The sequence below is a fragment of the Grammomys surdaster genome, unplaced genomic scaffold, assembly GCF_004785775.1.
Source record: "Grammomys surdaster isolate TR1022 unplaced genomic scaffold, NIH_TR_1.0 140, whole genome shotgun sequence".
Taxonomy (NCBI): Eukaryota; Metazoa; Chordata; class Mammalia; order Rodentia; family Muridae; genus Grammomys; species Grammomys surdaster.
Genome location: NW_021604598.1, coordinates 7243242 through 7270527, shown reverse-complemented (window position 1 = coordinate 7270527; position 27286 = coordinate 7243242). Strand labels below are relative to the sequence as shown.

The 27286-nt window shown below is 48.2% G+C and overlaps 1 protein-coding gene across 1 annotated transcript; it reads right to left on the bottom strand.

Moving 5' to 3' along the window:
* Positions 1 to 1479: 1479 nt before the first annotated feature.
* On the bottom strand, positions 1480 to 27045 carry B3gat1 (beta-1,3-glucuronyltransferase 1). Its single transcript, XM_028763921.1, has 7 exons — positions 26943 to 27045; positions 9533 to 9627; positions 9242 to 9388; positions 5017 to 5525; positions 4058 to 4354; positions 3376 to 3476; positions 1480 to 2307 (listed from the first exon to the last, which is right to left on the bottom strand). Exons 1-6 carry the CDS (start codon positions 26963 to 26965, stop codon positions 3390 to 3392), a joined length of 1158 nt encoding a protein of 385 aa, XP_028619754.1. The 5' UTR covers positions 26966 to 27045; the 3' UTR covers positions 1480 to 2307; positions 3376 to 3389.
* Positions 27046 to 27286: the final 241 nt, after the last annotated feature.

The window sequence follows — 27286 nt, the reverse complement described above, 5'->3', positions numbered from 1 at the left end:
AGATGGTGCATCATTATCATGGTGTCCTGTATTTGGTGGGTAAGTCCCATGAAGACTGCTACATGCTGGGTCCTTGAAGAATGCCTATTTATAGCAGGCATCTGGTAAATATTTGTTGGACAGTTAAATTAATAAATGAGAATAAAATAAGACAGGGCTGAAGAGGATTACAACTGTTAAAAACCATATTTGACTTTTAATTTTGAAAACAAATTAAATACAGTTAAATAAAAACAGACCAGATGGCACAGCAGCTTGGGCTCCACCCTTATACCAGTTTCTACCCATGGAGCTCCTGAACCCCTGGCTTAACTCCTCTGTGGTGGGGCTTTCCAGCAAGGGAGCAGGGGACAGCCTGGGTTTGGAGGGCAAGTTGTCATCATGGACCCAGTTCTGATTTGCAACAAACTCATTCCCAACAGAGATGAAGGCCGCAGTCCACCAGGGTTGTAATTTTAAATAAATACACGTGCAGCTAAGAGAGGACATTATGTGAAAACAACTGAAGTAGCATCTGCCAAAAAGTACAAAATAAAAATCCCCATTTTGTTTTTTTGTTTTGTTTTCAGTTTCCTAAAAAGAGCACTGAGTTTGGCTAAGAAGGCAGCCTCAGCAGCTCCTTTGACCTTGGCATTCACTGACAAACTGTTTCTATGAATGAGCAATAGGGTGCCCAGACATAAATTCACCCATTGGATAGAGTCCCTGTGCCCCTCATTTGATGCCAAGGGGTAAGTTTCCAAAACAATATCCAAAATATAAATGATCAGGGGAAGATGTCCTACAGGGTGGCTGTGGGATCTGAACCCATCAGGTGGTTTCCTGAAGGCTGTGAGAAGTTAAATCCATTTTAAAATAGGCAGCTGATGCTATTCTCTGAAAGTTAGATGTGTAGACTGAGACTCATCTACCCAAGAGTGGATTCTGAATGACTCTCGGGCCTGTCCTGTGAGTTTTAATGGAGGGGGGAGCGGTTAGCAGTTAAAAAATAAACGCCTCTTCAGTGGGCTTGCGTCCATTTCTTTTCCCCACGTTGGAGGAAAATTGTGCTTCCAACTTGTAGGAGCTGGAGTGAGATGGCCACCAGAGGGCCCCATGCAGCCAGGACCAGGGGCCTCTGGGTGCTGAACACCCAGGCAGATGCTTCTCTTGGGCAGGTGGGTAGGTGCAACAGCGTGAGCATACTGTTCTGTCTGGGGTGGAGAAGGGGCAGTGGGCATGAGGCGGGCTGGCTGTGCAAGCTTCCTCATTTTGTGTAAGATAGAGTGATTTCCAAAGCAGTATGTGCTCAGGTCTCCCTTTCAGTGTTCAGACATTTCCTGCTCTTGACCTTGAGCCCATGCTAATGCACCCCTCATACAAACGGCTCAGGAAAGGGCTGGGGTTGCTGGGCCTCACACTTTTTCAGGAAGAGCTCTGCCTGTTTATTACTGTTATCTCCAGCCCTGAGATCTGTGATTCTCAGTGGTTTCAGGAAGAGGGCAATCGCCTCCTTAGTCCAAACCCAGCAAGGGGCATTGCAGCCCAGGGGTATTGGAGAGGCAGTGTGGACACTGGGGTGACTTGGTTCTTAATCCAGGTCAATCCATGACCTGTGCTGTCTCTAGGCCCACTACCTTGCCAGTTTTGGCACAGGAGGCTTGAGGGACATGGGTAAAAGCTTTGTTCTCCTACAGCCTGAGGTACAGGGGGAGCTGTAGGTAGGCTCAGGCTCCCCCAATGCAGGGCTGGGTGCCAGGTGGGATCCAAGACAGCCTTATGCCCTGTAAACATGAACCAGAGGAGAGCCAGAGGTATTTCTGATTCGGGAGCAGCTCTGAGGAAGAGCAGGTGTGAAAGGAGTGTTGGGGCATCTTCATGCCCCAGGCCGCTCTCTGGTCTTCGGAATGTCCTGGCTGGGCACATGCTGTATAGTCATGCTGGGCCCAAGAGCAGGGAGCCATGGAGAGCCATGCTACACTCAACAGTGAGGTTTTCTGACCTCCCTCACCCCAGCATTACTCCATGGCACGGTCCACTGCTGATACAGCCCCATCAATACAGGAAGCTTCCAAGGAGGTGTGCTGAGTGCAGGCTTTGCTGGCAACTGGAATCCCCAGCCCTTGGGTCTTTTAAGCCCCTGGCCATGTTGATGTAGAGAACCACGGGTCTGTGCTTAAATTCTCTGTCTTTTATCCTGGCATCAAGCTGGGCTCTTTTGGAAGCCTTCAGAATACACAAGAGGTGTTCCTTAGGAGTTTGCCTCAGAGTGACTATCAGCCATGGGAGAGGATGGAATGCCAAGATCAGGGTCTGAGAAGGAGATTCCTGTGTGGGAAAAGTAGGAACAACAGGAGTGTCAGCTTCGGGAAAGGTGGAGCTGGAACTGCAAGTAGAACAGAATGCTTGATCCTAAGCCCCTAGTGGAGTCCACAGAGCCTCTCTGGATTCCCCTTAGAGACATTTTTGAAAGTCAAGTGGTGGCAATTCTTCTAGTAATATGTGAGGGCAGAAGGTGGGATGGAGCTCTGTAACGAGGCATTCTAAGATGTGCTGGCCAAGGATTTCATGTTAAAGGATGACACCCTGTAGTTTCAGAGACATGGTGTCTGCAGGTGTACGGAGGCAAAAATCAACATATTTGTCTGCTATGAGCCCCTGGATCTGTGGTGGGTCTGGAGTAGCAAATCCTGGAACAGTGCTTCCAAGAGACAAGAGCACAAAAGGCTCCTCAAAAATACTTTGCCTGGGCAGTCACTTAGCATAAATCTCTTGGGATAATGTGCCACTTTGGGCCAGTTGTTTAGCTTTTCTGATAGCACTGTCACCTCTAAAGCGTAGGTAGATACACTGGCCTAACCCAATGGGATGAAAACAATAAAAAAAAATAAGATCTATTGCGTAGGATTTGTTACATGCCAAAGAGATTGATTTCAGTGTTCTGCACATAGGAAAAAGCCAGGAGCTGAGAAATAACACTAGGCCAGACAGAAAAGTGGTACCCTGGCATAGGAGTGGGCTCTAGGGCTTGTGCTTAGTGAGCCCTTTCACTCGATATTGAACACTACATGGCTTTCTATGGCATGTCCTCATCACAGCTCTGTGTTGGAAGTAATCCACAGAACCCCGTGAACACGTATATTCTGCACCCCACACTGTGGGCCACACCCCATGGCCAGCAGGACAATAACAAGGAAAGAGTGGTACCAGCAGGATTCAGCTCTACACATGGAAGGGGCCAGTTAGTTGTTGGGGACATAATATTTGGCCACACTTCTGCTCACATTGGTCCTGTTCTCCCACAAGACCCAAAGGAAAAGTCCTTGGAGATGGAGGATGTGCCCCAAACTGCTGCCACTTGTCTACTACACTGGCCAGGCTGGCCTTCTCTCCTACCTGCATGTTTAGTTTCAGATCTCCACCGAGGGGTCAGTGAAGCCCTTCTTCCCCTCGTTGACCAGCACTGGCTTCTCTGTTCGTGTATGCCAGACCAGGATCTGCATATCCGGAGACACAAAATAAAGTGCTGTGGGTCCTCGCTGGCTCCCTTCCACACGTGGCAAATATTCTGCGCCCTCCCTTTCCACCTCTGTTCCATCAAGGTTTTTAAACCACTCTTTATTCATCCCCTTTTTCTTGCTGTTTGTATATGTGACACATTAGAAACATCTTCTGAAGGCAAGAAATCTAAAGCTACAGAAAACAGACATATCTCAAGATTTCCCAAGTCTACATGTGTGTATGTACCTGTGTATACATACATTCATACATTTGCAGGCATGCATGTGCTGTGTATATGTGCATGTCTGCAAGTGTGCACCTTCACTGGTGTGTGCATGTGTGTGCTCAGCAGGGGTCATAGACTCTCCTATGGAGACTCAGAAATCCTTGGAATTCCTCAGTGGAAAGCCCTCCCCATTTCCCTGTCTATAATTGTAACCATCTTACTCACAATAAGATACCATCTTGGGTGAGGACTGAAGACAAGCAAACCCTTTTTCCTCCCCTGATCTACAGAAGGTCTAGAGGTGTGTGGGGTGCTTGCATTACCAACTGTCAGTTCTGAAGAGAGTCTTACCTTGGTACAGTTTGCTGCCTTGGGCTCCAGGTCATTGAGAGTGACAAGTTCTCGAAGGAGACTGCTTTCCTGGTAGCCCCCCTTCACACCACGCAGTTTAAAGTAGGCCTGGCTTCGCTGCAAGATGAGTCGGAGGTTGACGGCAAATCCAGCCATATCTATTGCAAAGGGCCGGTGGGGGTCGAAGACTGTCTTCCAGCCAACCACTTTCCCTGCCCCATTCACCCGTGGGGCCTCATACCGAAGGCCACCAACGAAGGCCACAGGCCACACGGACACCCTTCTCGTGCTGCGCATCTACAAGGCGAGAACCTGAGTCAGGATACTTGAATAGGATGAAAACACTACCCATTCCCACAGGAGGTGGATCACTTAATAAGTGTGTAGGTCCCTACCAGCCTGGCCTCCAGACCTACTACTGATTTCTAGAGGAACCCCTAGAGGATTCTGACCCAGGCTGCATGCAAGGCATCTCTCAGCCAAGATGTTGCTTATCTTATCAGTACAGCCCAATAGTCTTTTCTCCCTTGTACAAGGTCTCTCAATATTATCATTTTAAAATTTGAAATGAACTTCCCTCTTTAAAACTTAATCGAGATGATCAAACTGGCTACCTAAGAGGATTCTGGTGGCCATGTTAAATGACCCCACAAAAAGGTATCTTTCAGAGAACAAAACCTAGTCTAGTCTAGCCTGGACTAGGATATGGGAGCTATAAGCCTCAAGTCATCCTTTTAACGGGCTGGGTTGCTTTAACCTGTAAGGAGGTTTTTCCATTTCTTTATCTGGTTCTCTGCAGCGTGCAGTGAGTCCGGCTTAGGGCTCCCTGTATTTGTCAATGCATGCCACATTGTTCCCTCATGGGCACTATCCTCTGCTCTTATCTTGGTATGGTTCCCACATCCATCAGTTTCCTGGAGCCCCACCTGCTTCTCTCCCTCCTCTGGGCCCTAGCGCACCTCTTCAAAGAGCTCCAGACTGTACGTGTTGTCATCATCCGCGAAGTACACTACGCCTGGCTGAGTAGAGTTCCGTGGGAAGGTCTCCCGCAGCCAGCGCAGGGCCAGGTTGCGCTGCATGGTGCCACGTGGGATGCGAGGGTCTCGGGCATCACCTCGCAGCTTGTAGTTGCGTGGTGTCTCTACGTGCAGGTGTGTGTAGTTGAGACCAGTGTCGCGCAGCAGGCGCGCTGTGAGGGGCGTCCTGCGTGGAGCATCCTCCACCACCAGCCAGTGAAGGTTGGGCACATGCAATAGTGTGTTGGCCATTCGCGTCAGCTCTGCCTTCTGCACCGGTCTACTGTAGGTGGGTGTCACCACATGGATGGTGGGTAGCGTGTCGGACCACGGTGGCGGCCTTGTGTACACGTACTCTGTGCGCACCACCTCCACGATGTCACGGTCGGACATGCAGTACTCCCTAGGGTCTGTACCGGGTGGTGACTCATGGCGGGGGTCACTTCCCTCATCTGCAGAGGTGGGAGAAGGCGGTGCGGGGAGGGAGGGGACGAGGGCGCTGGCCTGGCTCTGATATAGGGCTTTCAAAGTCACCCACCCTTCCAAAACAGTCCCTGTTCTCTGCCCCTCTGAAGAACCAACATAAGGGCCTGCCTTCTTGCTTCCATCTTTAGACCTGAGGTTCGAACCTATGGACCTGGAACTCTGATGAGACTGTTCATAGTTTAGATTCTGGGATGACCCAGAAAAGACCCCTTCATCATACTTCGCATGTGTGTAGCTATTTGAATGCACCTGGCCACCTTCCAGTCATCTATCTCTAATGCATTAGATTCTAAATGAAAAAAAAATGTCGTGACTCTCATCTCCAGGGTCTCCTCCCCACATGGCAAAACTGACCACATAGCAGAGATGAACAGCTATGTTCTGCAGTGTGGATTCCACAAAGCCAGAAAGTGGTGGGAGTGGGTGGCTACGGCACAATTTGGATCTCAAAGGGAACATAAGGTTTCCCACAAATGCTCTAGTCAAGTGGGGTTTCTCTCTTCTGTCTTATGCAGCAGTTCTTTAGACTTGGGTACATAGTATAGGATTTGACTACTGCATTTGGTTCTAGTGGATTTTACTCTTAGCTGTCAATACAGTTTTGCATCCTGAATGCCATTTGAGTTTAGGTGTTCTTCCTTCTTTTATAGACACTTGCTTAGGTTTTCCATTAGTCTGATGTCTACCTCCCAATTCCTACGTTCTAGACACATTCCTTTGTCTCTCTGGACCTATGAACAGCTCTTTTGTCCTGGTGTCCACCTATTGCTTCGCATCTACACCCCAAGGATACCAGGAGGGATAATGGTACTGCAGAAGCCTGTCCTTCTGGACACATAGACACAGACAGGGAGGCAGCAATTACTTTCTTAATTTTTCAAAAGTGATCTGTTCCAAATTGGGCAGCTCTGAAGATTTCTTATATCTGGACCATCTTCTTAGGTGGGGAAGCTGGCAGGTGTACTAGAAGGAGCAATCAAGGCTGTTGGTGTTCCTGCTTTCAAGCCCTGGATCTCCAAGTGATGCTTTTGGATTTGAAGGATTCATGAGTCAAATACATTCACTGCTCACGTGTATCTCAGTAGGAGTGTTAATAGTTAGAGGGCAGACTTGGAAACTTAGGCTCAGATCCTGCTGTCTGCTGTGACAAACTGTGAGGTTTAGAACTAGGTTCTTAGTTTCTGGTGCCTTGATTTCAGTGTCCACAGAATGTAGCTAATAATATCAACTAATGCTAATAGCATCTGTTTGATGGAGTTATTGTATAGCTAACAACACATATCAGGGCTTGGGTTACTACTAAGCACAGTCACTATCAACTCCCATATAGGACTCTAGCTGACCTGCTTCCTTGTGGCTCCATGTATTTATGGTAAGGATGATTGGAGCAAGCCACACGAAAGGTCCCGAACACGGACACAGAGAGGATGCTGGGCCACGACCCGCCCCGTTCTCTCCTACTGTTCTTCCATCACCATTAGCAGCAGGTCATTTTGCAAAAGTGGAGTCCAATGCAAACGAGCCCAAGTGATCCACTTTGTTTCCTAGGGAGTGCAGACAAGCTAATGTCTGAAGGGACATGATACCCAGGCTGCAGATCAAATGCTGAGTGAGTGTGGGAGGGGTCAGGGAGACTGGCAGAGATGTAGCTCACTGACAGGGAGTTTGGGGTTAAATTGAAAAGAAACAATGTTGAAGAAAAGCTATAATGTCCAGGATATTCTGAGCAGGATATAAGAATTCATTTATCTGGTAGTCAATAATATTTTGGAAACTGGGTTTGAGGGTGAAGACTTAGGGCCATTTTGTACAGCCTTCTGCTATCCAGATCATCCTAGACAGGCAGAAGTCCGTGGAAGTTCTCCATGTGTCAGGGCTTGACTGAAACCTGCACTCCATCCTTCACCCTGGCTTCAGGGATTTTGCAACTCTGAATCCTCAAAGGCTCTTGATGTCATGTCTCTAACCCTCACTCTGCCAAGAGGACAACAGACGTTACGTCATTTTATATATGGTAGTTTTAACTCCTCTGGAATGATGTATTCACAGGATAACCGTGATTCTAAACTGACAAGCCCCAAAGAGAGACACTGGGTTGTGAGCAGGGGCTGACATCATGCTGAGGACCACAGTGCCCAGCAAGGACAGTGGGGCTGCAGCAGGAAGACTGTGGAATTGCAGGGAGGTTGAAGGACTGACTGTATTTTATGGTGGACAGCAGAGCATGGGTTGAGACCTGCACACTGTTGCAGCCAAATCAGTTGAGGTCTCTGACTATAGTGGCTTCTCAGGTCTTACCACAGAGAATCCATCTGTTACAGGAAGGGCTTGGGCACCTTCCTTTTTCCTGTTCCCAGGAAAGATGGTACACATTGCAGTGGAAGAACATGCTGCCTGTCTGAGTCCCAGCTAGGTGGAGCAGAGGGTGGCATTAGTCATACTAAAAGAGAAGTAGCTAGATGTGGGAGGCAAGGAAGGTTGGAGGGTGGAGACTTGAGTGTGAGTAAAAAAAGGTGTCTCAAGACTCATAGCTAGAAGAACGTTATTCTAATCCCAGCTTTTCTGCTTGCTCTTGGGAAGATGCTTCCTTGCTTCAGGTTTTTACCCAGTTTAGTCTTCTAACCAGGAAACTTGAAAGGTTTTGCAACACAATACAAGCAGGGGTGTAGCTCTACAGGTATAGCACTTACCTACCATGCAGTAAGCCTTGGGTTGTCTCTCCACAGTTCAAAATTAAAGCAAACCCCAAACATTCCCTCAAACCACAATAAAGGCCAGGACTCTGGACCTTCCTTGCTACCCCTCTTGCATGGCTCATCCTTGCACACTATGGAACTGGGTATGCATGTTTGTGTGCATGTTAATCTGATTTGTTTTAATTGTTTAAAATTTGACACTACTTTGACAATTCAGAGCTTTATGGACTTCAGAAAGGACTGCCTTTCCTATTGGTACCTTTGTTTCTAGAAATAGTAAACAACTGACCACATTCCTGCTTCTCCATCACACTACCCACAGCCAATCTTCCTCTGGCCTTAAATCACCCAAGACCCAAATACTGGACAGGTGAAACCATGCTAATATCCAAAGGCCCACAGAAATCATCCAATTGATCCACTTTTGAACCCAGTGGGTGCTGGTAATCTCAACACTGAAGAGGCAGAGGCAGGAGAATTACCATGAGTTTGAAGTTAGTCTGGGCTACATAGTGAATACTCGGCCAGTTAGACCTATATAGTAATATAGCTGTCTCAAGAAAGGAAAATCTGACTAAACCAAACCATCTGCTTCTGAGCCTGCTTAGCTTCTTCTGTGACTTTTCTCTATCTGAAACGATCACATTATAGGCTTTGTCCTAGCTTGCTTCACCCCCTCTGCCTCCTAACTAAAGCCACAGTGCTTCCTCATGATGCCTCATATATCATGGCATACCCACTCCTCTTGGATACTGAAACTCATACTTGATTATAATAAATCCCAGGTACTTAAAACAATGTGTGTGGGGAGATGGGGGGACAGAAAGAAGAGGAGCAGGGAGAAGAGCAGGAGGAGGCTTTCAGTGGAGTCTTAGAGGGCCCCAAATTCCCCCAAGGTAAGATCCGGGCCCAGATGTAAAAAGCATGATAGGAGGGTAGCTTTTATTACCAAAGCCAGGCCAGGGTGGGGGTGGGGGTGGGCTCACCCTTGTGCACAGCAAGCAGAGGTGCGAGGCTGCTCTGGTGCCAGACGGTGATGAGCAGTGTCCAGGGAAGCACAATGAGGACTATCGCAAGGATGTCCCGTCTCTTCGGCATCTCCAAGGCTGGCTGCACCCACAGATCCTCATTACCTGAGCGGTGGCAAGGTCAGGGGAGGGTGGCCACGGAGCGCCGGCAGCACAAAGAAGAAAAGAATAGGCATGGGCCGGCCGGCCAGGCACAGGGAGGCAGAAGCCGAACACTGGCCAGTAACTCTCACCAGCGCTCACACCCACCCATTGCGGAAGCAGGTTTGCAGAGTCCAGCCTGATGGGAATCTGTGAAGGGACAGTAGTCCAGGGCAGGGTCAGGAACCTTCAGAGGCTGATACCTGAAAGATAGAGCAGTGGTGGATGAGCCAGAAATGTGGACATGGAGTGCAGAGGTTGTCCTACTCCAGACCCACAGCATCCAGTGTTTCTCAATGGACCATCCATCTTCCCAGAGCCTTTTCTGTATAGCTGTCTGGGTGAGTGAGCCTGTGTCCTTCCCTTGAGAAGCAGACACATACAAGAGCAGTAGGATGCAGTGCTTAAAGACACAGATTTCAGAGACATCTGCCATGGTTTAATCCTAACAGACCTGAGGAGAAGCTGTGGCTTTTGGCCAATTACATCAACTCTGTACTAGTTTCTAAGCTATTGATCAGTCACCTGCTTTCCAAAGCTGCTCTCACAATTGAATGAGTTAATTCTCAGAAAGCACCCAGGGTAGTCCCTGATAGAAATGTACCAGAAACTTTGGCTGCTATGCTGTTCATATTAGCATAGGTGGTTTCTTCATAGCTTTGGCCCAGTGTCATACTTAGGATAAACAGAGATGGATAGGGTTGGATACCACAAGGGAAGACCCTTAAGTGCCCTCCTCTATTTATGTCTGCAGGGAATTCTTATGGGCACCTTCTTATCATAGGATGAGCCTCAAGTCAGAGTTGAGCATCAGCAGGAGGAGAGCTGTTCTCTGGGGAGCTGTCAGGTAGTAGGGAGACAAATAATGGCAGCTTCGAGAGCCTGAAGAAAGACCCTTGCTATAGAACAACCCTATGGGCTTCACTTCTGGTTCTGCAGAGCATCTGCTGGTGATACTTCTTTGGGACCTGGTCTCCCATGTGATAGGACTGTAAGTGTGGCTTGCTCATAGCTCCCTTGGGGATGGTCACATCCTTTCCTCCTCTTTCTCCTCCCCTTCCTGGGCAGACACTGCTTGGTTCATGGTTGGTAGGAGCACTTGGCACTCTGGTTGGACCTCAACATGTTCATCCTATTAGAGCCTATTATTACATGGTAGACAGTCATTCCAGAGCCCATATTGTCTGCCCCACTCAGCCCACATGTGCTCTTGGTCTTTGCCAATGTTGAGAGTCTTGGCCAACCAGACCATTGTGTGACCCAGTTTTGGAAACAGTGTACATTTTTTCTTCTTCTCGGGTCTTCTTTCTACTAGTCTTGATATATTCTAGGAGACCAAGTTTTGCTTTTCTAATTCAGGGCATTATCCTGGGTGAGCCAGCATCCCATGCCCAGCCCTTCTCATGAGAGACTCACAGCTCCAAGAATCAGTGTCAGCTGCCCCCACATCACTCCTTAGGGAATGAAACCAGAAGGTAAATGTCCAGTGCTCTCTTCAGCTCCCCCAGGGATCTAGTCTCTCCCCTCTGAAATGAAAGTTGAGATTTGTCTTGGGGCAGTGTTGGGAGGCAAGGCCTGTAAGATATGATTGTGTCCTTGAGAGGGATGAATGCCTTTCTCACTCCTTTGAGAGCAAGTTATTCTAAAGCAGAGCCACCTCTTATGCCTCTCTCTTCCTTGTTTGTCTACTCTTCCTGTTGCTTTCCTCTATGAGTAGAGGTAGCACACAGCCCTCACTAGACCATGTGTTTGCACTTCAGCTTCCAGAACCACAGAGCAAAAACCTCCTGTCCTTTATAAGCAACTCAGTCTTGGGTATTCTCTTACAGAAACAGACAACAGACTAAGAGAGGGAAGTCAGATCTGGCCAGGGCTTTGAAAATGTCTGCTTCTCAAATGAGCCTGGTTTGGGTGAAGGTTCTGAGTCAGGTTGGGGAAGCAGAAGAAAGAAGGTAGGCATGGCATGGCGTTAGGCTGTGTGGGGTGCTTTTCTATGACTCTCTTTCTGGGCAGCTGCTTGGACCTGTAGCTCATTCAGCCTTTCTTGTATCTGCCTTTGCCACTGCTCATGCTGGCTGTTCTTCAGCATTCATGATGTTCAAGGACAAAGATGGCTGGCACTGTTTACATATGTACTCTGTGCTGTAGTCAAGGCTACCCTGAGAGGCAGGCACTTGTGTGTTTCTATTTGCAGCTGGATTCACTGAAGCAATATGGGTAAGCAATTTGCTCCTGGCCAGAGACAGGAAGTGCCAGGGCCTGAATTACATGGAGGTCACATGGCTCTAAGCTATTACCTGGATAAGTACTGGCTTAAGAGCCACCTTCCTCCAACATAGCTACCTTAACTGTCAATCCCAGTATCTGCTGGATACTGGAACAGGAAGAAGGAACAATGCTATGGGTGTGGTGTTAGGGGCCTGATGCATGTAGGGGTATCTAATTCCATCACATTCTTTTTTGGTCAAAAAAATCTATGAAAGAAAAGGGAGGGAAGGCAGCGAGACAAGCTCTAAAAATAAGCTTAGCAATAAACCCAGTTGTGCATTAATTACTATGGAAGCCATTACAGCTTGAAAACCCCATAACTTTAATGGAGGCTATTATAAGCATAGTGGCAAAATCGTGGAGCTAATTACCAGGCGGTTATTAAGTAGAGCAGAGAGCACCCCCAGACTTGGAGAACACCATCTGGCCAGCAGGGGATGGATCCACTGGCAATAGTGCCTGGCTGTGGGCAGGAGATCAGGCCTGGTCCTACTTTGGCCTTTCAGACCAGCATGATTTGTCACATGTAGACTATGGTTTCGGTCTAGGTTCGTTGGAATGTGGGGATTGCCTGTGGCATCCACATGGTTCTCAGAATGGCTTCTGGGACCTTGGATGGGGTAGGCAGAAGAACCAACAGAAAGCTTGGAGAAGGCAGGAGGCAAGGTGGATAGAATAGGGTGTTTGAAAAATAAGCAGCACTTGAAAGGGACTTTATGGTGGGATAGGACATGTCTGTGGGGGTCAGGTAGCAGCTGAGGGTCTGCTATGTTCATGATTCTAATGCTTTGCTCACATACCTGCTCATTACTGACCCCAGTGACTGCTGGCTTCTCTTACCAGCAAGTGTAGACACAAGGAACATCCACTCGCCTGGTATTCTCTAAGCATCCCACAAACAGGGACAAAGTCTATATTGTGGGTACAATGGGTAAAGCTCAGTGAGGAATGGCCACTGGATGAGAAGCAAGACCAGGACAGTGACAGGACAGACCCTAGGGGTGACTGTGCTTTCACTGTTCACTTCCCTGATCTCTGCTTTTAGCTTTAAAGCATGACTGTTGACAGGAATAGTTCTAATGAATTTTCAGTACTGCGGTTTTAACAACCTGAAGCTGTGATGACTGGGACCTATGAGGATTAAGACATGTCCTACACGAGGCAAGAGAGGTCTGGGTGTGTCAGCCCAGACTCAGTTTCAGAGGGCCACCATTGCAGCTTCCTATGAAACTGAGTCCCACTGAAAGCCATACACACTTGGAGATAGACACAGTTGGGGAGAGCTAGTCACAGGGTTTTTTTCTGCAGGCTTCAAAGAGCTGTGGTCTACAGATGAAAAGTGGGGGTGTCTGGGGATCAAAATAAAGCACTCTATCATCCAAGGCTGGAGGAGAAGTTAGGCTAGACAGACTAGTAATTGCTTGCCCAAGAGGGTAGAGTAGTGTGTAAGGGGGCCTCAATGCTGGCCAATTCTACAGAGACAGAAAGGGTTTCTTCTGAGCCCACGGGTATTTAAACAGTGTTCCTGGCACTGAAGATGGGCTTATTGATCTCCACTTGAAAATTATTAATTGCGCGTTAAGGCTTTATGCCCAGTAATTCTGTATGTAGTTAGCTTCTCAATTAGAGGATCCATGAAGATGTGTCTTCCGGATTATGCAGTGTAGTGTTATTCTCAGTGAGATAATTCTTGCCTAGTATGTGTGAGTTCCTAGGCTCAACTGCCAGCATCATAAAACAACCAACCAACCAAACAAAACAACCACCACCCCATAAAACACTTTTCATCCACATTCAGAAGAATGTGGAACACACTGGGGAGCCTGGGAGCTGACAGAGGCTACTAAAGTCCTTTCTATAGATCAGAGTCAGCTTCTCAGGAGGTATTGGAACTGGGGACTCTGGTGACTGGGGAGGTTCTTGGCCATAAATGAGAGGAGGGCCAAAAAGAAGGATGAGGTAAATTGTGAAGAGTAAGTTGGTGGCGAGGTATTGACCCCAACCCTGGCATCTCTCTTCTCTACACAGGGCCTCTCCATAGAAACAGAGGCACAGACTTTGTCCCAGAGATCTACAGGAGTCCCTAATGGGATCAAGGGATTAGTATTGATTCTGCAGGCACTGCTCAGGAAAAGCCCAATGCCAGAGCTAATCAGCTTGCAGCCCAGTCAATCCATACTTCATTAACCCAGCCCTAGCCCTTCAGCCACAGCAATGTGGCTACACAGTTTCTTCTGGGAGGCAGGGCATGGACATTGACTGCTCCTGGTATGACAATCCCTTAAATACACAGGCGCATGTAGAGCCTGCTGTTCTTTACTCATATAAGGAGGAGGGGGAAGGGGTTTTCTAAGAATTCCACTCTGAATCCTATTTTGACACATGGGCACTTTTGTAAAGCTAAGCCTTTTGATGGTCAAGACAGCTCTGGATGGTAGACCTTGTCCCCACCTTCATAGGAGGACATGAGAGCTTACGGAAGCTCCCTCATATCTGCAGAATCTCAGTGTTAAAATGTAGATGAGGCTGTGGACCTTGACCTGTTCCCTTCAATATCCATTTCACCTTCTTTATATGGGTTCTTCTGGGTCTTGGTTTCTGGCTCTTCTGGTCCATCTTTGGACCACTCACTGGAGATTTCTGCTTCAGGAAGATGCTATATGGCTTCCAAGGCTACAGGGATTCTTTATCCTACCTGGATGCTGCCTGAAGAGAGGAAGGACCAGACCAAGAAATGACATTGCCTTCCTTTGTGGTCTAGCCCCTGCTGCTGGGCATTTGTAGTACTTATGTGGGTCTGATCTCCCATCATCGTGCCTCCTTCCAGCTGGGAAACCAAGCGAAGGACTCAAGGAGAAGGGGCATTGTATCACTCCAGATTTGGTATGAAGAAACGTTTTCTTTTCTTCCAGCCTAACACTGTCAAAACCCACATGGTTTGTCAATTTTTTAAAAAGGTAATTCCTTTGATTTTTTTTTTCTGGAAACAGCCTTGAGTTATATTTAGATTATGATTATGTTAAAAATGAGAATAGAGTTTTAGCTTGGCATGGTTCTCTGTGAGGCCAAGTCCTCTCTAGTCCATGGCAGACGTTAAAACAGAATAAATCATGGTACCGGCTGGATTTCCTGAAGTTACCTGGGTCATGCTAGCAGTCTATAGACCAAACTACAAAAAAAAAAAAAAAAATCCATTCTTCCACAGAGCTAATGCACAGGAGGACCTGGATCAAACACCCATATTTTGTCCTGTGGAGCCATCACATGTCCATGGATATGAATAGGCAGAATATTAGCTGATAACTCACTGCTTGATGCTTGAGGACTGGCAGAGGCAAGCAGGCCACAGAAGCTGGAGAGCTGATGGAGAATTGAGAACAGCTGGAAATCGTCAGCCAGTCCACAAGGAAACACCAGTTAAGAGCCACCGTACAGCAGAGGTGTGATGGATGACTGCTTAGGTTGAGGGGACAGTGGTTAGGTGGGAGAAGATGGGTAGTGTCCAGTTATAGGCCAGTGGCTAGACAGCATAGGGCCATTCAGCTATTGCCTCCATGATGTGGGAAGAAGTCTCTACCTGCAAAGAACCCTACATCCTAATCTGAGAGAGAGGTTCAGTTCCTCCCACTTCCTTGGTCCTTCTTCCTGTTATCGCTTCTTCCTTGCATGGGCTTCTTCTGAAAGGGAGTGTCACCATCCACAAGGGAATCAACTTCATTAGCTATTGCTGTCTAACAAATTACTAATTACTAAGGAACTTAAAATAGCATGTATCTGCTATCTTCAGTGTCTGAGTCAGGACTCGAGGCCTGGGTCACAGGACTTACTAAAGCATTGGGTGGGCTGCATTTCTCTATGTGGGCTTGACTGAGGACGAATCTATTCCCATGATTACTCAGGTTGTTGACAAAACTCACTGGTCCACAGGCGAATACCTCCTATAGCCTGTCTGGACCATAGTTCCTAGTCATATGGCTCCCCTTCTGTTTGACCTCCTACTGTACCAATTCAGCAAGGAGACAGCCCATAGCTAATCAAGGTCTTACATGATGCACTGTAACTGTGGCAGTGACAGATCAATATTTTTTTGGCACCTTCATGACAAATGGGAGGATACTGATATATGAACACAGGGAGATACAGATCACGTGGGCCGTCTTAGAGGTTGCCTGCCTGCCACAAACTGCCAGGTCATTCTCTCCTCCTTTGAGTTTCTCAGCTCTTACCCAGACACCACAGATCCCAATGGTAACATCAAGGACCAGCCAAGCCGTGTGTTCTACCATTGTCTATCACCTCTCTTCCTGCTTCTTTTGCTTTCCTCTGCCTGGAAAGAAGGATCCATGGAGGATGGTGCAATGATGCAAGAGCTTGGATCCTGGGCATCTTGTGGATCTCTCTTCTCTTTTGGGCCTTCATTTCCTCATGGGAATAAAATGGTGCTTCCCCCAGGTAGATTATTAGGTAGTTAGGGAAAAGTTAACATAAACAATCTGGCATGTATTTTGTACTGATAAACAGACACTTCTGTAACTGTGATCTGCCCAGCCTGTGAAGGGTCTGGCATGGGATTCCTATCTTGCTTCCCTTTGATTACTTCCAGTGAAGCCCCAGGTGCTCCCCCAGGGTTCCCTTAAAAGAAGAGATGGAGGAAGAGAGGGGCTGAGATAGTCAGAGACAAGTTTCTTCTCAAGTGCTGAGCTTGGCTTTATCACATGACATGAAGCCATGGACAAAGTCAGTGTCAAGGCCAGCCCCAGGGAAAGGGGCTTACAAATGCTGCAGGAGCCATCCCTATAGAGTATCTTCTAGCCTGTGACCCCTCAGTTGTAAATCTGCCTCCCTTCTGTGGCCTCCACCTTCCTGCATCAAATTTGTTAGGCTTCCATCAGCGTTTCATGTGCCTGGGAGTGAGCACCCATGTTCCATGACTATCATGGGAGGTGGAAGTCTTGTATCAGATCAGCCATGGTACTCTTACCTACTGCCATCATGATGCTATGGGGTAGAAAGAGTTCATCTGATCAAAGTGTCTCAGATCCCTGCCCTTCATCTTCCTAGGTGTGATACTTCTAATTTAAATCAGGAAAGGATTGGTATTAAATATTCCATTCTGACAACATATTAAGGCAGATGGCAAACCACAGAGAACCTCCTGAGTTATTTCAGAATGCAGAGGTCTCTTCTAGACACACATATGTACTTGTACATGTGTGCACATGCCATCTGATGATAGAGCATGAGTTTACAGCTGCTTTGGTTATTACTTCTAAGGCCTTTTAGGGCATCTTGTGATTGGGTCCCTGTTGGAGTGAAAAGGTATCTCATGTGCCCTTAGCTTCCAACACTCAGGCCTGGGATTATTATGAAAGGGATGACGCTCACATGCCAGTTTGCTCTCTCTGCAGTGTTGGAGTAGGAGGCAGCCTTCTAAAGATTTCATGAGGGTGGCTTCCAAGTTCTCTTATGCTGTTTATCTCATTTAATCATTAAACCCTTACGACCCCAAAGTATTTCTTCTTCTTTTTTTTTTAATAGATGAAGAAGTTGAGGCATGGGGTGGGGATTGTATTTCCTCAAATGTCCCAGGTAACAGGTAGTGTGATTCTACCACTTGTCCTTTGGCTAAGGTCTGGTGTGAGCTTCCTGTTGGGATAGTCTTCGGCCTGAGAGTGGCAAGTCCTCCTTCTCAGCCCTGTGACAGAGGGCTCTTCCTTCTGGGTACTGCAGCTGCATGCTCAAATGGCAACCAAGAAACTGAGATTCCCTTACCCCTGTGACCTTTTGCAAAAAAAAAAAAAAAAAAAAGAAATCCAAAATAGGACCAGTTTGAAGGTGTGACGAGGTGATAAGTCACTGGAGTCAACAGATCAGACACAGGTAGAGTGTGGAACAGCTGGGTATCACCAGTGATCCAGGAGCCACAGCTAAATCCCTGTACAGGTGCTGTGTGTGGGGATGAGTGTGGAGCACAGACAGATGCTTTTCTTTCTTCCCATTCCCTGAGTAGATCACCAGCCTTGTCCCAGGCTTCAAGATCAACCTTCAGGAGCCAGCGAATACAAACACTGCCCTTCCCTCCTGCATTATGAACCCTGGGAGCTAGTGAATCTGACTTGCTCCAAACAGGAGTATTCTCATATCCTCTCCCTACCCACCTTACCTTATTCCCCGGAGACATAGGGCACAGGGCCCGCAGTGTATTTCATTCAATGCCACAAAGAGACCACACGAGGATTTTGTCCTGCCTTTAGATTCTACACAGTATACCAAATTCTCTCTATTTATTTACACATTCTGGTTTTGGAGAATCTCTCCACCCAGCCTACTGCTCTGCTTAGTGCCCAGTGAGAAGCCTGTGGGCTGCTCAGGACATCTGTGGGTATGGCTCTATAGTTACTGAACACCCACTGGGCCAACACTACCAATGGATCCCTGCTTTGCAGAGGAGGAACCCAGCCTATTTTGCTACCAGGCAGGCAGCAGGGACTACTAGAGCTCCAGCTGCTTCAAAACAGCAGTAGCAGAAGCCACGTGGGCAGCTGGCCAGGAGGACACATCTCTCTCTGTGCCAGGCTGCCATGTACCAACAGTTGGCAGAGAATAGTCCTAAACTGAGAGGCACTGCAATGCCCCTAGAGTCTTTGGCTTCAAGGCTTGGAGAGATACAGCATTTGCCCTCTGATAACCTCAAGACAGAGGACAACCTATGGTTATGCTGCCTGAATGAAGTGGGGAGTGAGGGTTTCCATATACAGGGTGGAGCCTGGCATGGATACCTACTCAATCCTTCCGAGACCTGGGTACTGGGACCAAATAGGCAAGGGCCACAGACTGGGTTTTACTCTGCAGCCAGGAGTCTGAACCTTGAGTATGCTGAAATAGCATGCAGCGCTTTTCAGGTTGTTGTAGGGCTTTTTATCCTATGGGGGAGGGTGGATCAGCTGGCACCAGCTTGCTTCCCCACCACTGAATTTCTCACTCTGATGCTGTTCGACGCCATTCTCTGCCTCACATTCCCTTGGTGCTGAGGTCCATGATGTGTCTAGAGAAGGGTGATGGCAAAGCGAGATATCCCTGTGCCCTGTGCCTTCCCTAGCCTCACCTTCCCCAAGCCCAGCCAACTATGATTGTACAGTCATCAAGTGTGGGGTCTTGTAAATGGTCAGGCACTTGCTGGATTTAATGTTTGTCCTCCAGGTCAAACCTGTGCATTCCTACCTAGGACCCTGGGCTCAACACAAAGGAGAAGCGGCACCAATAGCTCTGCAGCTTCGGTTCCATAACTGCATCCCTCACAGGGCCATTTGTAGTCAGCTGAGGGAATCCATTGGAAGCATCTGGTTCACAATTAGCACTAAAATTACCTAGATCATGAAAAACATAATGGCAGTGGCAGCAAGCACTACCACCTTGTTTTAAAAACAGAACTCCAGGAGTGGGAGTGGGCCACGAGGAGAAGGTAACAAACAACATTATCAAAGTCCATTCTATATGTTCGTGAAAATCGTAATGAAACACATTATTACATAAAATTAATATATGCTAATAAAAACTTTAGATATTCAGTTGGAAGTCACCACAGGGAAGATGAAGAGAAGGGGAACTCCTTAGTTATTTCCCAGGGATCAGTACCAGCTGCTTGCTGGGAAGTTTTTCTAGCATATTCCTCCTTTCTTAAAGCTAGGCAGGGGAGAGACTTTAGCTCCTGGGAATGTAGGTGGTTGGCATGCTGTAGCATGATAAATGTGGGTGGCCTGGGGGCAGATAGACTTCCCACATGTGGAAGGTCATGTTGCTTGGAACCTGGCACTCCAGCCCGGTTCACACTACTTTTGTTCACAGCATGTTCCTTAACAATGACCCAAAGCCCTGTGCTGGGCACTCTCCCTATGGTACTGTTTTTTTTCAGGCTGTTAGTGTACTAAGGTATTGCATGACATCCTATTGCAGTCTCCTGAATGCAATGATTTCCCTGTCCTTTAACCTCAGGTTGTAGGTTCCTGGGAACTTCATTCTTGCTACCTCCTCCCTTCTAGTATGCCTACTCTGTCCCCAAGGCTCATGCTGTATGGCATCAGCTATCTCTATTGACAGGACAAGAAACAGTTAATATCATGTGCTGAAGGTAGATGGTTGAGCATACTTGTAAATGTGTATTATTAGCCAGAGTGGCCATGTTGTGTGTGCCACTTCTCGTAAACACAGCAAGTGTGGATATGATCGATGGAGGGTACCTTAAATCTAAGTCCCTCGTGTGGAGATTACACTGACACTATCTATGTGTGCTCTGGACTATATATTACACAGCAAGCTGCAGGGTGGCTATGTATCACTGATCATCTCTTTGCAAAGAAGCCTGAATAGTGTAAGGCAGATTTGCCTGCTATGACCCCAGAGGACTATCTAGGGCCTCATGGGCTCTGGACCCAGACAAGGATCCTAAAAGGGAAGAAGATTTCACCTCAGGGCTCCAAGAAGACAGAAGTAGTAAAGGCACCGGACATTGGCGTCCCTCTGTGGCCAGGATGTCCATGCGGACATCTGTCCCAATACTTGTTAAACTGTTCAGCTCCCAGGACTGGGAAGGCTATGCTTATCTTGGGGAATGGGCACCTGAGGATCCTTAGCAAACACAAGATGGCTGGAAGGAACAAACAGAGGCCCAAACAGACACCAGACAATTGGGGGCTCTCTTGCCTGCTTTGTGTTCCCATGACATTGAGATATAATTTTGTGCTGAATATCAATATATCTTCTGTGTCTTTCTTGAGTCAGGAAGGGCATCTGGGGCCGACTACCATTGATCTAGCACTTTGTTCTCCATGGTTTGAAAAGAACCAGTCCACTGGCTGGATGATTAGATGAAATACTGCATGCGCTCATGCATCAGCCTTACTTACAATGAGGGGGAGATTCCGACATGCTACCACATGGAGGAATCTTGAGGACATTAGAAGAGAAACAAATGAGTCACAAAAGGATAAATCATGTAAGTTATACTCAAATGCTGTATACCTAGAGAAAGATGTAAGCACAAAGCTGGGGGATGGTGTTGATGCCCAACAGATGTAGAGGTTCCAATTTGTAAGATTTTATAAAGCACTGACTATATTTGACTACTGAACTTAAAACGGGTAAGATGGTTAAGTTTGATGTTACATATTTTTGACACAAATTAAAAAGAGTTTGTTGTACACATGGTCGATTTAGACCTGGCCAACAAGGACATCCTAGAGGCCAGGATTCTCAAGAAGCAGGTTTCCCTGAAGCTGGATTAGACTTGATGTCCTGTGTGGTCATAGTATCTTTCTGGTTAGTCTCTTGGGAATGTCACCATGAAGAAATCAGTTCAGGGCACAAAGATGGGTGTACCCCTTAGCATAGTGGGTATTTGTAGGCGGCAGTCTGCAGCCTGGCAGCAGAGGAGGCTAGAGCAGCGGCCGCTTGCTCTGAGACACAGAAGGAGATTTATGAGGGGGAGAAGAAGTTAATATCGACAAGTGATGAGTTAGGAGAGTAATACGTCAGCTTAAGTTCAGAAACTCTGACGGAGAAAGAAAATCACATGCCTACTGGCTGTTCATCATCCTAAGCAGGCTGCAGAGCTAGGGTCCCTGGCCTGTGGCTGAGCAGAGTGTATGCCAGCTGGTACCTCTGAAAACAGTGTCCATTTACTATGAGGCCTTTAGGCAAAGGACAGTGGGGAGAAAGCAAGAGAGCTGAAGGGGCAAGTAGGAAGGGTGTGAGGAGGAATGCTGAGGGGAAGAACTATCTACTAGGATGGACATAGAGGTGTCTCTGAGCCATAGCATCTTCCTTGATATATGGATGACTCTATCCACCATGCTTCCCAGGGGATCAGCTAGGAACAGCTCCTGGAAGCAGCTTTGCTCTGACTGGGTGCCAGGGCAGTGATGATTGGGGTTGGTGAGGATGATCCCCCAATCTCTGAGGCTCAAGCATATGATTCCCCAGTCAGAAGGCTGCAGATCTAGGCTCTGAGTAGCTAGAAGCCCCAGAACCAGGTTGTAAGCCACTGAGGCTCCCAACCCTTCACCTACCTCAGTAGGTGTGTCTGTTCACCAAAGATAGGCTGTCAGGGTGTTAGGAAAGTCAAAGCACTGTGGGAAGAGACACTTAGGTTTGAGTGGCCTTAGACAAGGATGGAGCCACTATGGCATCTGTCTTTACCTTCATATCAGTGTAGGAAGCAGTCTGGAGTCACAGAGTCCAATGCTGCAGAAGCCTGGTGGCCCGGGGAGCCTGGGGATCTGTGCACCAGCTCCTTACATGCTTTCTGTCTGCTCTCCTTACCTCTACCTTCCACCTTTGGGTTACCGGTTCCTGGGTTCCTGAATGAACTGCAGAAGGGCTATGTGATGTGACTTTTTGCTGAGTGGGCAGATGTTCTTTGGTTCCTGGCCTCCAGACTTCCAGATGAGGAAACAGGCAGTTCACAGGCTCTGTCATCCAACTGAGTTACTGACACAGCTGGGACACTAAACTTAGGGCCATGTTTGTTCTTTCACTCACTCAGTTCCTGGGTAGGTGATGGCTAATTCCTGTTTGGCAGGAGCCTTCCTGGCTTCTGGTCTCCATAGAGTTCTGGGACACAGCCTCCTGGTTTTGTTACCCTTAAGACTAGGGATGGAATAGGCCCAGGAAGAGACCCCTCAAATTCCTTTATCCCACCCAGCAAGATGCCACAGTGGCTGACTTTGTGGCTGGACTTAGATGCTGCTGCTGCTGCTGGTGTGTGTGTGTGTGTGTGTGTGTGTGTGTGTGTGTGTGACAGAGAGAGAGGGGGGAGGGGGAGGGAGGGAAGGAGGGAAGGAGACAGAGAGAGAGAGAGAGAGAGAGAGAGAGAGAGAGAGAGAGAGAGAGAGAGAAAATGAGAATGCAAAGAGCCAGAATTTCCATTTTCCCCTACCTTCAGACAGCACAAGCAGCCCCTTTAATCGGGCAGCAGCCATTTAAAGTAAGACACACTCCCAGTTGTGTTTTATCTCCAGGGCTCTAGTCTATCTCAGGTCAGGAAGCAGAGGCCCTGGAGGGGTTAGCATTGCAGGCAAGGGCAAATGCTGATGGCAGACAGCCTGGCTCAGAGTGGGCTGCTCAGCAAGTACTTTTGTGAATTGCTAAATAAACGAAGAATACAAATTGCTGTCTATTTTCAAATAAAAAACAAAAAGCACCCGCTACTGTGCACTCCGAGTGATTAGCATGATGGACCGCAATGACTCATCCACTCTTCACCACCTTAATATTACTCCCATTTTAGAGATGAGGAATCAGAGGTAGAGTGGGGTAAGCGCCACCCCAAGGCCATAAACCAATATAAGGTAGAGGCAGAGGCAGGATCTGAGTCTAGCCACTGTGGCTCCTTTGGCCACACTATGCCAAACCCTCTGTGCATACAAATGCTCACATCAACTGTTTAAGAGCTTTCTGGGCTGTACAAGCATTCTGAATGCATTGTCCAAGATGGGAGCCACTGGCTACAGGTGGCTCTTGAGTCCTTGAACTATGGCTGGGGTGGTGAGGGGCTGCTTAGTGTGCAAAGGGAAGCGGTCTAGCTCACATTCAACATTGATTATCACAAGCTCTGAACCACAAATAGGTAGTGGCAATCCTGAGCCTAGAGAGTTGAATCTGGCTCCAGGGGTCAGATTCTCCCCGTGCCCTAGAAACAAGGAAGACAAACAGGATAGAGACGACAGAGCCTCACCCCTACAATCCAGGCCACACTATGAAAATAGGGAGCTGGTCTCTGGCACTGAGTCACTCCTGACCACCAAGACCTTTGTCTCTGTCTGTTCTGCCCTTCATTGCTTTCTGTCTGTCCCCTTTTCTTCACGTGAGCACATGACTGGACTACACAGCTTTTGCAGGTAGAGAGAAAACTCTTGCCCATGGCCTGCACATTGAGTAGAGGACCTCTGATCCCTCAGGCATGGTAAGTCCTCCACCTCATCGAGCTCTTGATCCAGACTTAGATTCTCCACCTTAGGGATGCTGGTGATGGCAAAGCCATAATCCCTGCCAGGAATTTGGCTCAGAGCCTGCCTCCTGTACTGCTGTCAGCTGGTGTGTGCGCAGGGAGCACAGACTCATTTTAATATTGGCCGGAGCTAAACCTCATTAGAAAAGTAAATTTGCTGTAGCTGCAGGGGAAAAATGCAAGCAATCCACACAACCTTCCCAAAGCTAAACAGAAAGCACAGGGTTTAGACTGTTTAATGCAATATGTCCTCATCACCAGGTGCAGGGCCTGGGACACAGGAGGTACTTAGAGTCACTGCAAGTGGCTAAATTCTGGGTGACTTCTGTCCATAGTCACTTTCCGCACACAGAGTAAATGGTCATAGATTTAGAGTGTTTATGAATCTCAAATAAAATTAGACAACCATTTGCTGGTATTATGGAATGATTAAAATAAAAAACTCACTAGGTATTAAAATATCATTCCTACTGTTCTTCAATAGAGAGATGTTCTGAGTAATTTGGTTCTGTATCAGGAAGGGTAGGGTTCAATTCAAAGTCAGAGGTTAGATATCTACATAGGTTAAGGGGAGGCATACTCAGATACTTCGAGAACAGGGGAGGGAAGGAGAATGTATAAAAGATATAAATGAAATTAACATTCATAGCCCTTATTCTTAACAGTCTAAAAAGAAGATACTTCCTTAATTTATAGATTGTCAGGAAAGCATGCATTAAGAGGGTTCATTTTTTTCTCAAAATCCACTTAGCTGGGGACAGATGTACCGACATATAGGACCCCAGCAAGCCCTTCTGGGGTTTGTCACCTCTGGATGATGACCATGCCTCTTAGCTGGTCCCTGGGGGGATTTCCAAAGATCTGCTTGTCTGAAGCCCTGACAAGGAGGATGGTACATGACAGAGGCTTCTCTCCCTCTTCCCTAGGTGTCAGGCTTGCCCATACTCTGCCTCTTTCTCCATCACACTACATGCCAGAACCAGGTAAGAATAGCGAAGGCCAGAAGGTGACCAGTCCTGAACACTGAGTGATGCCACAGCAGACGGCTCGCCTTAATAGTCCTGGAACAGTTTGCTTTCGATTTCATGACCTATCCATGTTGTGAGCCCCCTGACTCCATCAGAGTCTTTCTCAGTAGACAGTCCACTAGCTCCAGTGAGGAGCCTCCCCAGGAGAGGATGATTGATAATGTTATGGTGTGCAGATTTGTAGAAGGCGGCTCATATCTCGTCTGAGGCTCCACTCTGCCTCCTTCTCATTGCCTCTCCTAGTCTCTGATTTCTCCTTGTGCTGAAGCCTGGCCTCTCCTACAGGCAGAGGAGCATTCAGGAATCCTTATTCTTCTCTTCTAGCCACGTGCAACCACTGGACTCCCTGACCCAGAGCCTGGCTTGTTGGTCAGCTCACCCTCTTCCATAGCTTATCCCTACAAAAGCTCATCACTCTGGGCTCCATATTACGAAGGCACAATAGACTCGGTCCTCCCTAAAAACTGTGGGAAAAATCCAAGTCTAATGAAAAGCTTGTGCAGAAGACATGGCTTCTTTTTTTGGGCAGCTTATTCTCTGCTTCAGGCTCCCATTCTGTAGTTGGGTCCCCTCTAGTGATTTACTTGCCCAGGGCTTCAGGTGAAGCATTCAGTAGTACCTTACCCAGAAACACATGTACATATCCAACCACGCCCACAGGCACAGGGTAGTCTAAGCCCTTGGGGAACAACTGTACAAATGGGAGCAGCAAGACCTCACTGCCAAGTGCCTCACTGCCAAGTGCAGGCATACATGCATTCATCTCCCCAGTCCCATCACCCTAGGAAGCATTTTTCTCTTGTTGAAAGGGGCAGAGAGGAGATGAAATGCAAACCCAGGACCTTTGTGGATCCTGGAAGTGAGCTGAGCAGAGTGGGAGGTTTTGTGAAGGTGTCATGGGAAGGATCTTTGTCTTGCATGAACACAGAAAGGACTTGATGTTTGGTTCAATAGTGGTCACCAATTGAGCAGGTTCTAAAGGAAAATGCCTTTTCTCTGTAGTGACTCTCGATGGAAAAGGGAGATTTCAGGACAGAAGACTAGAGCAACAACAGCCCTACACAGCTAAATACACACCTCAACACTAGTCACTTGTGAAGCTGCGTGCTTGCCACTTACACACACACACACACACACACACACACACAGAGAAAGAGACACACACACACACAGACACTCACATGCACATGTACACACGCACCATTATTTCTTTGCTAGGCACATGGGTATCCATCTCATTCACGTGAAATTGTATGCCAAATAGTCTAAGAACAAGATCCTGCTACGCACTCCGGCTAAACTGGTCTCTGTAGAGAAGTACCCCGCAAGCATCGGGGAATCCACTGTTAACAAATGGCTCTGGCCAGGGTCCTTGTCTTAGAAATCTAGGGGTCATATCAGCTCTAGTTTCTATAAGCTGTCCAGCGAGTGCACTAGGACTAGATCTGGTTGAGAAAGTCATAGCTCACGCAAACCAAGTTCCTGTAGGTGGGTGGGGTTGAGGTGGTGGTGGGTGGGTTCTTGACCTGAGCTGCTTAGTAGGAGGCTGACACCCTGGTTTCCCGAGGTGCTGGATCTGATACTTTTTCTCTTGCCTCATGTCTCAGTTTCCTTTTCTGAACTTGTATGATCAAGTGCACAGAGGAAGGTAGTGACCTGGTCCTGCCTCCTTCCGCTTTCCTGCACGGAAGGTCTCAAAGATTCACTGTCACTTTCCACATCTCTCAGCTCCCAGCACTCACAGGAAAGATTCTCGGCGCTTGGTTCCCTTGAAAAGAATTAAATCGTAAACGTCCAGGAAAAGCAGAGCGATTGGGGTCCCTGCTGGTGAGTAGAGGTGCAGCTAGAGCTGACCTCTTCTCCTGTGATCCCGTGGGCCACCAAGAACCACCTGCTGAGGTGGCAAGGGATAGAATAGCTAAGAGAAAGACCAGTTGTTAGAAGACTCAGAGAACCAGTTCCTGCCTTCATCCTAATGGAGCGGGGCAGGCAGCATCCTAGCTTTATTTCCTGGCCCCTCAGGTGCAGGCCCTGACAGCCGGCCCTATTTCCTGATGTCCCTATTTTGTGCAACACACACACACACACACACACACACACACACACACACACACACTCCGCGCGCGCACGCGGGCGGACATGGCGCGGGTACTGATGGGGACGCATAAAGGGGCTCTGTGCACCGCGGAGGTGGGGGATCAGGGCGCCGGACACTGACCTGCGGCAGCGAGTCCATATCATCCCCGGCGCGGTCCATAGCGGGTGGCAGTCCTATGCCCTGGCCCCAGCGACCCAGGGCTGCTGCCCTGCGATGCGCGCGCTTCTCTCTCGGGGCGTTCTCCCGTTCCGTGCCCTCGGGGACCACTTCATAGCCGCGGGCCCACTCGTGCGCAGCCCCGGCCGGCCCGCTACCACGGCCCGGCTGCTTCTGGGCTCACCCAGGCGGCGGCCGGAACCCCGGAGCGCGCGGGAGGGCGCCGGCGGAGAGGCGCCGGGCGGCGATAGGAGCCCCAGGAGGCGACGCGCGGGCCGGCCGGGCCGGGATGGCTGGGCGCGCGGCCG

What these genes read in the sequence shown, in the direction of transcription:
- B3gat1 (XM_028763921.1), bottom strand. Translation starts at nt 26,965, where the DNA reads ATGATATGGACTCGCTGCCGCAG. An exon ending in TCTGCTTGCTGTGCACAAGG is followed by an intron (nt 5,526 to 9,241) that starts GTGAGCCCACCC and finishes CCACCTCTGCAG; the next exon opens with ATGAGGGAAGTGACCCCCGC. An exon ending in GTCTGGAGCTCTTTGAAGAG is followed by an intron (nt 4,355 to 5,016) that starts GTGCGCTAGGGC and finishes CTCGCCTTGTAG; the next exon opens with ATGCGCAGCACGAGAAGGGT.